Source organism: Chelmon rostratus, chromosome 7 (genome assembly GCF_017976325.1).
Source record: "Chelmon rostratus isolate fCheRos1 chromosome 7, fCheRos1.pri, whole genome shotgun sequence".
NCBI lineage: Eukaryota > Metazoa > Chordata > Actinopteri > Chaetodontiformes > Chaetodontidae > Chelmon > Chelmon rostratus.
The window spans coordinates 28,223,149-28,237,515 of NC_055664.1; the positions used below are offsets into that span (position 1 = coordinate 28,223,149).

The 14,367-nt window shown below is 46.9% G+C and overlaps 1 protein-coding gene across 2 annotated transcripts in view; it reads right to left on the bottom strand.

The window, feature by feature from the left end:
* The window catches only part of plekhg2 (pleckstrin homology domain containing, family G (with RhoGef domain) member 2), a 76,299-nt gene that overhangs the window by 49,346 nt on the left and 12,586 nt on the right, over positions 1 to 14,367 (bottom strand). Inside the window, exons 1-2 of one of the 2 annotated variants that reach the window (XM_041940632.1) lie at positions 8,355 to 8,551; positions 6,505 to 7,043 (exon numbers count right to left, since the gene is read on the bottom strand). In XM_041940632.1, coding sequence (XP_041796566.1) covers positions 6,505 to 6,993 — 489 coding nt within the window. In that variant the 5' untranslated portion in view covers positions 6,994 to 7,043; positions 8,355 to 8,551. Of the gene's footprint in view, positions 1 to 6,504; positions 7,044 to 8,354; positions 8,552 to 14,367 lie in introns of those variants that run through there. The other variant, XM_041940631.1, reaches the window with a different exon arrangement.

Genomic DNA, 14,367 nt, shown 5'->3' on the forward strand with positions numbered 1-14,367 from the left:
AAATCTGGTTGGGAACTTGACACGATCCTCAGCAGAGCGTTTAATGCAGAGAACCAGACCAGAGAGAACCTTCTGCTGCTGGATGAGCAACATTTAAGATCCCGTCCCCCGTGACAGATCCCCCCTGCAGACGTTCTTCCGTGGCCGATTCGACTGAAAACAGCCTTTGGGTGCAGATATTTGATATTTGGCCACTGCAGCAACTTTATTGCTGTTTTTTTTTTCTTCTGTGGTTGTCACGTCTCGTCGTATCTGTTAATGTGTTTTGTTCACGAGCGTCATGTCTTGTCTTGCACTTCCTGTTTTATTGTGAAACCTAACTCTCCTCTCGTTTCAGGACCTTGACTTCCCGGTGTGTTCCCCGCCTGTCTGATTGTCTACCCCGCCCTAATTGTCTTGCCATTAGTCTAGTGTTATATCTTTTGTTTGAACTTTGTCACTTTGCCATGGTGATTAGTCTTGCCTTGCGTCTTTTGTTGTTACTTTTCTCCAAGCCTTTTTGTACCATAGTTAGTTTTGTTATTTACCAGCCATATTTATCCTTAGCACTTTTTGTTGTACTTTGATGTCTTGCCTAAATTATTTTGTATTACAACCTGAGCGATTTCAGTTAATAAATTTATCATTGTTTTTTTAAACCTCGCTGTCGTGTGGGTCTGCATTATTGAGTCCAGGAACCTCGTGCCGGGCTTGTCTGTGTAGGCAAGTTTAAAGCAGCTCTGGACAAGAAGGTGATTCTGGGTGCTTTACAGAGGACAGGAAGACATTAAGAAAAGACGTAAAGCAAAAGCAGCACAAAAACAGGATTTTAAAAACAGCGAAACAGAAGAAGTGTGTCTAAAGAAGAAGATGAAGATCATGTTGCTCTTCGCTCTTTATGAAGCAGCTTCCTGATTGGTCAGAAAAGGTGCTGAGAAAGATGCTTTGAATGGAAACAAATGACAACAAACCAAACTACATTTAACTTTTCAGTGAATTCTACAGAGGATGTTTAGAAAGTGAAGCAAAAATCACCTCCTTCTGTTTTCTCTCCTACACCGGTCTCAAAAACAAGAATCTGTGTGTGTGTGTGTGCGCGCGTGTGTGTGTGTGCGTGTGTGTGTATAATAGGGCACATAATGAGAGGCCTTGGCCACATTCATCACCTTTTAAAGGCAACAGGAAGCACGGTGGAGGGCGTGGAGGGAGAGTAACAGAGTGAAGAAACGGAGCGAGAGATGAGTGAAAAATGAGAGCGTTCGACAGGAAGGTGAAGAGGAGAAGACGAGGGAATGAGGAAGAGACAGAGAGATGCGTCGGTCTGCTCGGGAAAGGTTCGGCTAAAACAAACACGGAGAAAAGAAGGAGAGAAGCCAAGAAGAGCGAAAAAAACAATGGATCAAAGGCGGAGAAGGAGGAGAGTCTTTGTCTGAAAGTGGGTCACGAGGAGGTGCAGTCAGAGAAGATTAAAAACTCAAATCTGAGGAGAAAAATCTGCAGAGACAAACTGGTGGAGAGAAAGTCAGAGAAGAGCTTCATTCATTCATTCACATGTTTTATTCATACGAAGTCCTTCAAAGTAAGACAAACATGTGAAATGAGCCCCGAGAGCTCGCGAGTCTGTTTCCATCCACGACTTTTTAGGACTTTTTATTTATGGAAACGGCAAAAATACAACAAAACGTCCTCAGTTTGGCGAAAAGGTTGTTTTAAAAAGTGTGAATTAAAATGGACGGCGTGAAAAGCTAGAATAAGCTGAACAGTGGCGTGCTCAGAAGGGCAGGGGCGAAAAGGAAAAAAAGGGCACATATAGCGTGTCCTCGCCACTGAAGAGGGCACTTTAGCACGTGTTTTGGCGTCCAAGAGGGCACTTTAGCGCGCGTTTTGGCTCCCAGGGGGCACTTAAGCCCGCGTTTTGGCGTCCAAAAGAGCACTTTGGCTAGCGTTTTGGCTCCCAGGGGGCACTTTAGGACGTGTTTTGGTGTTCGAGAGGGCCCCCCCCCCACCCCCACCCCCCACGTGCACGCCACTGAAGCTGAACTAAAGTCACATGACTGATCAGCTGTTTCCACTGTCGTTGGCTGATATTCCCAGAATAATGACATGAAAGAATGATTACAATTACAATGTTCCCAAACGGACAATTTTTCTCTCAGGTGTTTTTAGCTATTTAAACCTTCTTCTTCTTCTTCTTCTTCTCTGTTTATTACAGACACGAGGAATATACCTCCACCTTCTGATGGAACTACGCTTTACGTAGTCTGTAACCGTCACAGTTACAGACGGTCGTTCCCGAGCGTCGGCTGATTGACGGCGGTGCGGTTTAAGTCTGGTCCTGGTCTAAAGACACCAACGCAGACTCAAAGCTTTGGCTCCGCCCTCCCTCAGAGCGTTTCTCATCCCGACCGGATCACACGAGTCTTTTCTGACGAGCTCGAAGCTGAAGGTCAATGATGAGACGTCACTTTATTTACAGAAGAAGACAACAGAGGATGTCCATCCTGCCTTCATCAGTGCTGAGAGAAGCAGTCAGACGTTTCCATAGCAACCAATCAGCATCCAGCATCGGAACGAGGCAGAGAGACCACAGAAAAGGTGCAACGAGCTAATCAGGATGAAAAATGTCTCACGAGGAGCCGCTCGTTAAGACTGAATAACACCGAGAGACCATCATCATCATCATCATCATCATCATCATCAGTGTCACCAGGATCATCGGCAGCGTTTAGCACATTTAGCGTAGCTTAGCTAGCCTGGCAGCGGCTGTTATTTGACGACTGGCTGACTGTTAATTCTGTTAAATAACCTGATGGCTGCGTTTCTATGGCGATGCATCGCCGGTTGTTCGGTAGCATCGGCGGCAGCCTGAAGGTGAAACCAGCGAGGATGAATTCGGACAGCTGCAGCGTCTCCTCGTTTCATCCTCCCTCCGTGCTCCCCTTTTCTCAGCCTCTCTCTCCCTGCTTTTCCACTTCCCCCCTTTCTTGTCCCCCCGTCTCCCTCCATCCCCACCTCCTCATCTTTTCTCTGCTTCTTACCCCTCCAGCTTTCTCCTCTTTTTCCCCCCGTCATCTGCTTCTCCCCCACCTCTCTCCTCCTCCTCCTCCCCCTCAGTTTCCTGTCCCACTTGGCTGCAGGTCAACTCCAGGATCCCCGCTGCACCCATCGTCTCATGTTCGCTCCACCGCCGAGTTTCCCCTCCTCGAAAACTACGACCAAATCTCGCCATCAGATGAAATGACTCCACTTACTCCTCATTTAAATGCACTTATTTCAGCAGAGAGACGCCGAGCTGAGGCCGGAGAGGAGACACTCTGGACCAGGTGGAGAAAAAATCATTCTCCAGAGTCCGGCGGGGACCGAGAGGAGCTGTTTTCCTGTGTGTTTGAGTTGTTATTGCTCCCAAACACACACACACACACAAACACACACACACACACAGGCCTATTATGGTCGTCGGTTCAGATTCCCAGTGAGCGTGACATCATGTAGCCTCAATCAAAACCAGACTTCAGCAAAACCTCAAATACAGAGAGCAGCAGGAATGAAGGTTTACATTACACACACACACACACACACACACACACACACACACACACACACACACACTTATCATCCATCAGACCTCCTTTCCATCAGGAGGGAGGAATTCTGGGATTGTTGCTCTGATTCCTCTGAACTGTTAACTGTTAGATGTTCAAAATGCTGCAAAGTCGCTTGAGCATTTTTTTATAATCTGACAAGAAACTTTAAATTTCTGAATTAAAAAAAATAATCCTGGAATAAACGACAGCAGGAGAACAGAGAGGAGGGGAGGAGGATTAACCAACGAAGAAGAAAGATGTGGTGATGAGAGAGAGAGCTGGAGGTCAGAGAGAAGAAACTGACAGACAGCTGATAAACCTGATGACAGCCGAGCCGTGTGTGTGTGTGTGTGTGTGTGTGTGTGTGTGTGTGTGTGTGTGTGTGTGTGTGTGTGTGTGTGTGTTTGTCATGGCAGAGGATGAAAAGGAGCAGTAAATTCTCTCTTTCACTTCAAAAGGATGTTTCACACTCCAGTCAGACAGATGGAGGCACACACACACGCACACACTCACACACACACACACACACACACACACACACACACACACACACACAGTGCCTGGCTCACTCCTGGTGCACCTGGACCAATGATGGATGAAACACACACAAACAACCAAGTCAGCAAATTCTTTTTCATTCAAGACTCCCTTTAAAAAACGTCATTTTTTACTCAACGAAGAACTTTAAACTTGCATCCAACAGTGTTTCAGACACATTCCTGCAGAAACACAACACAAAGACCGTTAAGTTGTTGAGACTGTCCCTGTTCGGGTGAATGAAACGTTCGAGCCAAACTGTTCTTTAAGTGAAGTTCCTTTTTTCAAAGTGCACGATCGCAGCAGCCGTTTCAGCTGAACAGACATTTAAATGCCTGTGAGGTTTACAGTTTGTCAGCAACACTGAGACTCTGCAGACGCGCTAGCAGCTGTGTTCGCAATGACAACGCTAACATGCTAATGTTCATCATGCTCACCATGCTCGAGTGTTAGCATGCTGACGACAGCGAATTAGCATCAAGTGCAGAAAAAAAGAAGCTATAAAAACTGTAAACATCAGGAAAGTGAAGTTTCAGCCAGAAGAGATGGAAGAGGAGGAGGATGAAGATACAGAACAAATCACATGTTACATTACCAAGTGTATGGTGTGTGTGTGTGTGTGTGTGTGTGTGTGTGTGAGTAAGAGGCCAGCAGCAAGTAAACTAGCCGAGAGGCATTCACACCTGGCCAGTAAATCTAGGCTACAGCTAGCTCCTCCCACACACGCACACACACACACACACACACACACACACACACACACACACACACACCCAGCTGTGTACTGCACTGCCCCCTCTCCTTCCTCTTTCTATGTATTTTCACGTGAAACCACTGCAGCAGCGTGATTGGCTGGCAGGTACTCTTTATGAGGGCCAACACCTCAAAATGTGGAGCCATGGTTTGGTTGCCGTGGCGATTTGCGCAGGTTGCCACAGAGCAAAGGTCTGACAGTGTGAGGGGGCGAACAGATGAACTCCTGTTCGCAGCAGAGTTGCAGATGTTACTGAGGCATGGGGGGAGAGTTACAGCCTGCAGCGAGGGCAACAACACCTGTGTGGTTTGATCAGGTGATCCGAGTTGTGTGGATAAATCCTAAATCCTAATCCTAAATAATGACAGATTCAAACACTAACATGAAGAGCTGTGGATCAGGGGTCACCAACCTTTTTGAAACTAAGAGCTACTTCAAGGGCACTGAGTAATGCAAAGGGCTACCACTCTGATAATACACTTCTGAAATAACGAAGTTACACAGTGTACCTTTAATTTTATGTTATTATTAATGATATTCTATGTGAAGACACTGATGATCCATCACAATAGTTATTCAGAATGATTAAACAAGGTAGGAAACAGATACATTTCAATATGCAATATCCAATAACAAAAATCGACTGGGTAGTTAGCATGGTAGCTTTTTTGACATGTACTCAAGTGTCTCTCCACGTTGTGCCGCTCAGCCGTCGCCACAGTCGCGCCGCAAATGAGACACACACGGTTTTCTTTCACGTTAGTAAAAAGAACTCTTCCTCCCATTCACTGTGAAAATGAGAAGGTTTCTTCCTTTTTTCTGCTGTTTTTGTGGGTAGAAAACACGTTCGTCTCCTCATCTTTGCAGCGCTCACGAGTATGCGCACTAGACTGACCTCCGACCCAGACTATGTCAGAGTTCGTATATTAAACTTTTTTTATGATATACATTTTTTTTACGTTTTTATGTCTTCGTTTTTAAATTTACATCACTGTAAATGTAATTCAAAAAGAATAGCAACACAATTAAATACAATTTTAGACAGAGCTAATTCGTGATTAGTGCTATTTTTAGAACTGGCTTACGGGCGACTGATGTGGTTGCTGCGGGCGACCTGGTGCCCCCGGGCACCGGGTTGGTGACCCCTGCTGTAGAAGATTCAGTGAATCCTCTCTCAGAGCGCTTCACTCGTCCGGTTTCCTCTGGCTTTTAACAGTAACCTGATTTCATCATCACCATGAAAACCAGAAACCTGGTTTGTGTAATCGAGGTGGGAGATGAGGAAAGCGTTTCTTCCGGGTGTCAAACAGAAAGAGAATCACTGTGTTCACACAGAGACGGCACAGTGTTCCAGAAAAGCCTTCAACTGACACACTGACGGTTAGAACACGAGGTCCGGTTTGAGGAGGAACCTGATTCTGACCAGCTGAGAGCTACTGGACCTGAGGTCAGACAGGAAGTGATTCTCTGTCGTATTACTTCCTGTTCTGCCGCTCAGACTGAAGAATTTACGAACCACGGTGCTCTTCATGGAGCTTCTGCAGCTGCCTGTGCAGACTCGGCGAATCAGAGTTCATCTCTGCTGGTTTCTGAACGTTTCTTAAACAAAGCGCCGCGCTGACGTGTGTCATGTGACCGTCGGCCTCTTACCTCCACGATGCTCTTCAGATCTCGGACGTAGGCTTGTTCGGTCTCTATGATCTCCAGCACCACTCGCTCCATCCGCGAAAGCTGTCTGGGCGTAGCCACCGCTGCCGCCGCCGGATTGGCTGCGTGCCCATCAGGGGCGTGACCTCCACCTGTCACCTTGGCAACCCCACCTCTTCCTCCTCCAGCAGCTCCTCCTCCGTGCGGCGTGACGAGGGGAGTGAGGTCCAGGCTGATGTCAGAGCCGTTCCTCTTCGGCGTGGAGGACGAAGACGACGACGAAGAGGCGTTGTATGTCGGTACGGCGCCATACGGCAGGGAGGAAGAAGAGGAGGAGGAAGAGGAGGAGGAGGAGTGGGAAGTGTCCTGCAGGGAGACGGAGGAGGCGGAGGAGGAGAGGGAGAGGGAGGCGGGACGCTCGCTGTCCGAACAGACGGTGTTGACGGAGGTGCAGGAGGAGGACGAGGCTCCTCGCTCGCCGGATGACATCATCCTACCCACAATCCCACTCAGAGACGAGACCGAGGAGGGACGCTTGGCGGCTGCAGAGACACAGAGAGAAACGATTCAGCCCATCAGCTGATTTCAGCCAATCAAAACATCAAGAAAGGGAATTTAAATAGAAACAAACAAAAAGACAGTCAGGGTGAGAAATCCATCAACGTGTGTCAGAGCGGTTCAACCTAACAACCAATCAGGACATGAAGAGTCACGTGATGCAGTGACCATGAAATTTTCTGGAAGTAAACCAGCAGATCAGACAAACACGAGGAATCCTCGTACGGTGGACGATAGGGTCAAAGTTCACGAACAGCGTCGTGTTCGCACTCCCGCTACGAGTCGAGAGACTCCAAGACCCACAATGCATCTGTGCAAACACCTGAAACAGAGACACAAATCAAACAAGGTGTAATTCATGGACTCGTGGTGTGACGGAGCCCCTGTGGCCCCCGCCTGCTCCACCTCCTGCTAACCACACACACACACACTGCTGTGCCTCCACACAAAGTGCCGCCTGCAGCGCTAACGACAGCTGAAGCTGCTCAGAAAACACGTTTCCACGAAACACATCACCACTGCGCCGACACAAGAACGACCATTTCCTGCTTTCACAGCACCTGAAATAAGACCTGATATGAGTTATCACGTTAGATCACTTTATAATCTTTAGTTTAAGATTAAGTTGCAGTTTAGTAAAAACAGACTTCGGCTGATTATTTCCATGTTTGCTGTTCGAGTCATAAAACAAATACAGGAAACTCTGACTTCACTTCAAAGTGAAAGAAAGAGACAAAAAAGAAGAACTGACGATCGTCGTCCATTAGCATGCTAACATGCTAACACGTTAGCATGCTAAATGCGGCAGGAAGCAGTCAATCAACTGATCAATCAATCCAAATCCAGACAGCAGGTTTCCTGACAGCCGACACTCAAACATATTTCCTGATTGAAGTTCAGCGTGTTGCACCTTAAATAAACACAGATGGAGTGTGTCGCCTTGTTTTCTGCTCTGCTGTTCACACACACACACTCACACAGACACTCACACACACACACACACTCACTCACACACACACTCACACACACTCACACACACACACACAGACACACACACACTCACACACACACACACTCACACACACACTCACACACAGATATGTGAATATGTGTGTGTCTCCATGCAGACACCTGCACTGTTAAACTGTTTCCCTGCCGGCCGAACAGACGGCGAACACAAGCTGTGTGTGTGTGTGTGTGTGTGTGTGTGTGTGTGTGTGCGTGTGTGTGTCCACTGCCTCATTAGAACAAACTCTCCTCTCAGAACCTGAAACCAGCTCGATGGAAGGACCCACCTGCCAATCAAAGCGTCGTCCGGGCAGCTTCAGCTGTATTTGGGTCCAAACAGGAAGTCCTGAGTGGAAAAACGCGTCCAGTCTGTCAAACGATCTGATCATCAAACTGAGTTTCAGCCGTGCGAACGCGCAGCTGTCTTCCTCAGAGTAAACAGGAAGTGTGTGTGCAGCAGAGCATCACCGCTGGATGACAGACTTCTTCCCTTTTTCTACAAGTTTAATGAGTCTCCGACGCGTCTTATGATGAGATCTGAGCATCAGCTCGTCATCCTCATCCCAGCGTGCTACCCATCAGCCCCCGCTGTCAGAGCCTGTCTGTGAAACGCCCTGAAATACAAAAAGACGACTTCCTGTTTCAGATCATCAAGCTTTGACTCAATTCACGTGTGTCTAAATGCACTTTGTCCTCAAGGGACCCTTTAGCGTCAGCGTGCGACATGCCAGAAACCCGTCGAACACGCGGTCAACATTGTGAAACGCTCGCCGTTTGGTTCTGTTTAGGCACCAGAACTACTTTGTTAGGTTTGAGAGAAGGTTGTAGACTTTTGGTCTCACACAGGATTCTAACTCCCGGGTGAACGTCCTGTTTGTGACCCCGACTCGACCCAGACCTCCACCACACGGCCGCTCTGAGCGCCTCGCGCCGCCACAGATGAGTTTACGCTGGGCGCTAAACCAAGTCCAACGTCTCTACTCTGATTTACACGCAGACGAGAAAACAGACCTGTGAGAAGATTTGTGATTGGCCGACAGAGAGTGTGAATGAAAGCGGTTTAATCTTCATCTTCATCAGGACTAAAGACGCTCTCGATGTGAGATGTATAATTTGGGGCACAAAGCTCATTAATTAGCTCATATGTGGCACATGCAGCCAGCAGCTGATCCATCCTGGCCACCTCTGGTTCAGGTTTATACAGGCATGATGGTCCCAGACCAGATGTCACTGTGACACGTCCAAGTCTTTAAAGACCATAGGACGTCTCTGATGGACAGTTTCCTCCTGGGTTGAAAAGCCTCCCATCTTTCTCCTCATATTTAAAAATGTAATTATATCTTTTCCCCTCGTCACAACTTCATGAGACCCTGTAATCAGATCGCTTCCAGCTCCCACCCAGACGACAACACACCTGTCCGGAGACGCTGAGCTGCAAGTGTTTGAATTCCAGACGTCCCGGCAGGAGGAGTGTCCGAGCCGAGTGTTGAACCAGAACGTTTTCCTATATGCACCCTGTTAGCAGATATTTCAGCTTCAGAGGAGAGCAGGTTCGTACAGGAATCACTTCACCAGCTGCCGGCAGCAGCTCACCTCCTCACGCATGTGCTGCGACCACACGGTCGCCGCGGCGACCACATGAACAGGTGAACCATCACGTTGTACAGACGTGTTGGGTCTCAGTGGACAGACTGAACACAGCAGGCCTCAAATGTCTGAACTTCGTCGTCACGGATCACGTAAATCCTGCTGCTTCCTTCATATAGAAGGTAAAGGAGGTGTGTGTGTGTGTGTGTGTGTGTGTGTGTGTGTGTGTGTGTGTGTGTGTTTATACAGCAGGGCGCTGTGGGCAAGCTAACAAGCTAACGTTAGTTGGTTAGCAGACTTCTTTATAAGGTGTTTTCAGACCATGAGTGGTGCCATCATTGTTTCCAGATGAGGCTGGAAATGATTGACACGCCATCGTCCAATCAGAGCGCTGAACCTTTGAGACCTTGAGATTTTTTTTGTCATTTCAACATAAATAAAAAGTCGCACAGAGCTGAGCCGCATATACGTCTGCATCTGGACAAGATGTGTGTGTGTGTGTGTGTGTGTGTGTGTGTGTGTGTGGACGTTTGTACAGTGCTCAGACCCCAAAACAGCATTTACAGCATTCAGCCTCTATTTTTATTATTATAACACAAACAGCTGAAGTGAGGCATAACACACACACACACACACACACAGACACACACACACACACACACATACACACACACACACACACACAGAGCAGCAGCAGCAGTTACAGCCTTATTTAGGCATGGCATTCACACGTGCTTCGGTTCTCAGTTCAGTAGAGCAAATGGGTGAGTCAGTCAGTGTGTGTGTGTGTGTGTGTGTGTGTGTGTGTGTGTGTGTGCGTGTGTGTGTGTGTGTCACTGGCTTCATTCACACATCCTGTGCCTCTGATGAAGTCTCTCTTCAGTACATGATGCAGTGAACGATGCACAGATCATGAACTGATCTGAGGACAGCAGGACATGAACCTTCCAGCAGGGTTCAGGTCAGGCTAGTCTCACTCAGACCAGCAGGTGAAGCTGTCAGAACCTTTTCTGTCCTTCACCCTGATGAGATCACTCACTCTCCCTCCTCCCTTCCTCCTCCCTTCCTCCCCCTCCTCTCCCTCTTATCAGGTCTGGCTCTGCTCCAGACTAAAACCAGCATGACTTCATCCTCATGTTATAAACAGTGCTGACACGGGCGAGTGCCGACCTCATCATCATCATCATCATCATCATCATCATCATCATCATCATACCAGCGAGGGGAGAACAACAGAGGCCGAGGTCACACACGACTGTGCGCGTGTGTGTGTGTGTGTTCTTCTTGTACAGTTATGAGGACCACTTTGAGCTGCAGGTGTGTTTGAGCTCTCCGTTGTGTGAACGGATCCTCAGACTCAAAGATGTCTCGTTCTGTGTGAACTGGGACCGAGGCTGAACTGGCTCGTCAGCGTGCCGCGTTGGCCAATCCAACATGTGAAAGTACACGTTCCTGATAAATGAACGCTGTATTTGTACCGCGTACCTCTCAGTCGCGTCGAGTAGAGGTAGCAGAGCGGTCCAGAGCTGTTTTAAACTCTGTGTTCTCGAGTCCAGTTCACACCTCTGTTACTCAAACTGGAAAACTTGTATTTCATGTCTTAACCTGGAACAGGACACAGACTCTTGTGTGTTTTATAATCCAGGACTATTTTCTGTCTGAACGGATGCTGACCTGCTGTGCATTCTGGGTAAATGAAGAGCTTGTTCAAAGTGAACTGTCTGAACTGGCGGTGTTGGAACATCACACCTGACCCAGCCGTGAGAGCCTGATCACAGCGTTAGAGGCCCTCAGATCCACCTGGAGGATCTCCTCCATCAGTCCTCTGGTCTCTGCGCCTGGATGTTCAGTCTTCAGACAGGACGCCGCCTGCTCGTCTTCACGTTCCGGTGTCGTAAAGTCTGACAGGAACGTGAACCTTGAACTCCACATCAGGAGGAACTCTGTTACATAAGATTTAGAGGGACTGTGACTCATCCACCCTAAGACATCCACCCTAAAAACACAATCCACACAGATGCTACCGTTCTATAAATATACTGATCAAGCCTTTAAAGGCCACAGTCATGACCTGGTCATGAGTAAAGTTTCTGTAATCGTATTTCATCATTTCATCTTAATCAATCAAATGTATCTTTTTATCTATTAGACACAAACTTTTAATCAGACGAAACTTCAAAGTCTCATTACATAATATCAGACCTGGTAAATCTGGACCTGGTTCCTAAAAACACGGTTTTCCCTGAAGTCCGCGAGCTGTGAATCATCTTTAAGGTGGAATTCCCCTTTAACTACATGCTGTGAAAGTATAAGGTGGAGCGGATTCCAGCGTGTGTGATTACAGTAATGAGAGAGCAGCTCCTCGCTGTCATTATGATGCAACGTGTTGGAGCTTCAGCACGAATGAATAAATCACTGCTTTACAACGTTCTGCAACACGCGGACGTCTCGGATGAGCTGAAGGGCCGGAGCAGGACTCAGCGTGACTTCCTACGATCTGAAAACTGTTTGATGTAAAAGAAACATGAGCTGAGAGGCTTGATTCAGGTTATTATTTAACCCACACTACAACGGCTCAAACTGCTGTCAGAACGATAGATACCCGCCGGCCACCCCGCAGCCTGGAGGAAAACACCGTGAACGAGCACATTCAGACGCCTCGACGAGCCAGAACGAGCGGCGGCGAAGATGAAGAGGAGCTTGATTTCGATCAGCTGACCGCATCAGAAACAAACACAGGAAGCGACTGTTTGAACAGAGAGTTTGGTTTCTGAGGCGACAGAGAGGCTGAAGGAGTTTCTGCATCGTTAAAACACACAACAAACGTGCGATGCTTGGCTACATTTAGCTTAGCATCAATTAGCGCAGCTTTCACACATGAAGCTGAACCTGCTGCAGCGTTCCTGCTGGAACGTGAACAGATTTGTTGTGTGGAAATTTGATTTAACACATTAATTTATTATTTTATTCAGTGGTTTTATTCTCTGTCTTACTTTCATTTTCATCCTTATCATCACTATCGAGAAGATTTTATTTCATTTCATCTGTCTTCATGTCCATTCTGTCTTTTCTATGTAAAACACTTGGTTCATGTGATATCTTTCTGATTTCATCAGTTCCTGCATGAAGGTGCTTCACAAATAAACTTCATTATTATCGTTAATATCGGGATTATTATTATTATTATTATTATTATTATTATTATTATTATTATTATTATTATCAAGATTATCATTACTGTTATGTCTCGTCAGGTCTGTTAATGTGTTTTGTTCACGAGCGTCATGTCTTGTCTTGCACTTCCTGTTTTATTGTGAAACCTAACTCTCCTCTCGTTTCAGGCCCTTGACTTCCCGGTGTGTTTCCCCGCCTGTCTGATTGTCTGCCCCGCCCTAATCGTCTCCACCTGTTCCTCGTTACCTCGTGTATATATAGTCCGCGTCTCCCTTTGTCCAGTGCCAGATTGTCTCGTGCCTTGTCCTGTACTTGCCTTGATATCTAGCGTTCTCTGATCCTTGTCTCCTGTTCCCTGTAAGTCTTGTGATTAGTCTAGTATTTCGGTTTGCTACTTTGTTATCTAGCTATTTTTGATCCATTGATTGTTTTTGTTCCTCACCAAATTAAGATAATCCTTAGCGTTTTCTGTTGTACTTTGTCACATGACCTAGTCTGCATTTTGTCATTTACCCTGAGCGCCTTGTGTTAAGAAATTTCCTTTATTTTGAAACCGCGCTGAGTTGTCTGTGGTCTGCATTCTGAGTCCTGAAAACCTCGTGCCTCCTGGCTTGTCAATTACCACTTCTTCCATTTAAAAAGTACAACAAGAGGAAAACAGGACCATCACTGCAGTGTGTGTGTGTGTGTGAGTGTGAGTGTGTGTTTTCAGGCTGCAGCAGAGATAAAGTGACATGTTGATCGTTTTTTTCAGACGACTGATGGTACGAACCACCAATGTGACCTTTGACCCCTTCATCACACTGTGCCAAACACACACACACACACACTCCTTCAGCTGTAAGTGAACTCCCTTAATCAATCTGCTAATTTTCCCTCCTGTTCTTTCTGTCCATCAGTTTTTACATTGATTTCTTTTTATCACAGAGGAAACTGCTGATGTTCTGTTTTTCTTTCTGTCCCTTCGTTAAACTGATGAAGGTCTGAGGACTGAACATGATCGGCAGTGTGCAGGACTTTAGTTCCAGGTGTGACAGAACGCAGGTTTTCCGTCTTCTCGTTAGCTAAAACTGGAGCGCAGGCTAACGATGCAGGATGAGAGAACGATGGACGGCAGTGATGTGAGGTGTGAACCTGCTGAAACGTTTCTTTCTCTTCACACTGACTGACTGTCTCTGTCTTCATCACTGCTTGTTGCTGCTTGTTTCCAAAGCGTTCGACTAAAAACAACAGGAAAAGGCTTCGGAAACCAGCCAATCACAGACGAGAACACAACTGGAGATGAAAAAAGCTGTTTTCTCTGTTCTTTTCCTCCACTTTTCAGTCTTTTCAGTCTTTTCAGTCTTTTCTCCTTCTCTTCTGTCCTGGTGCAGTCCCCCTTTTCTCCTCATCACACGTGACACCTCCTCCTCCTCTTCCTCTTCCTCTGTTTCTATTCTATCCTGCATCTTTTTCTGCAGCCTTATCTTGGGCGTTCTCTCTATTTTCTGCTTCGTTCTTTTCTATGGTTATAATCAAGTGATCTGCTGTGGCATTTTA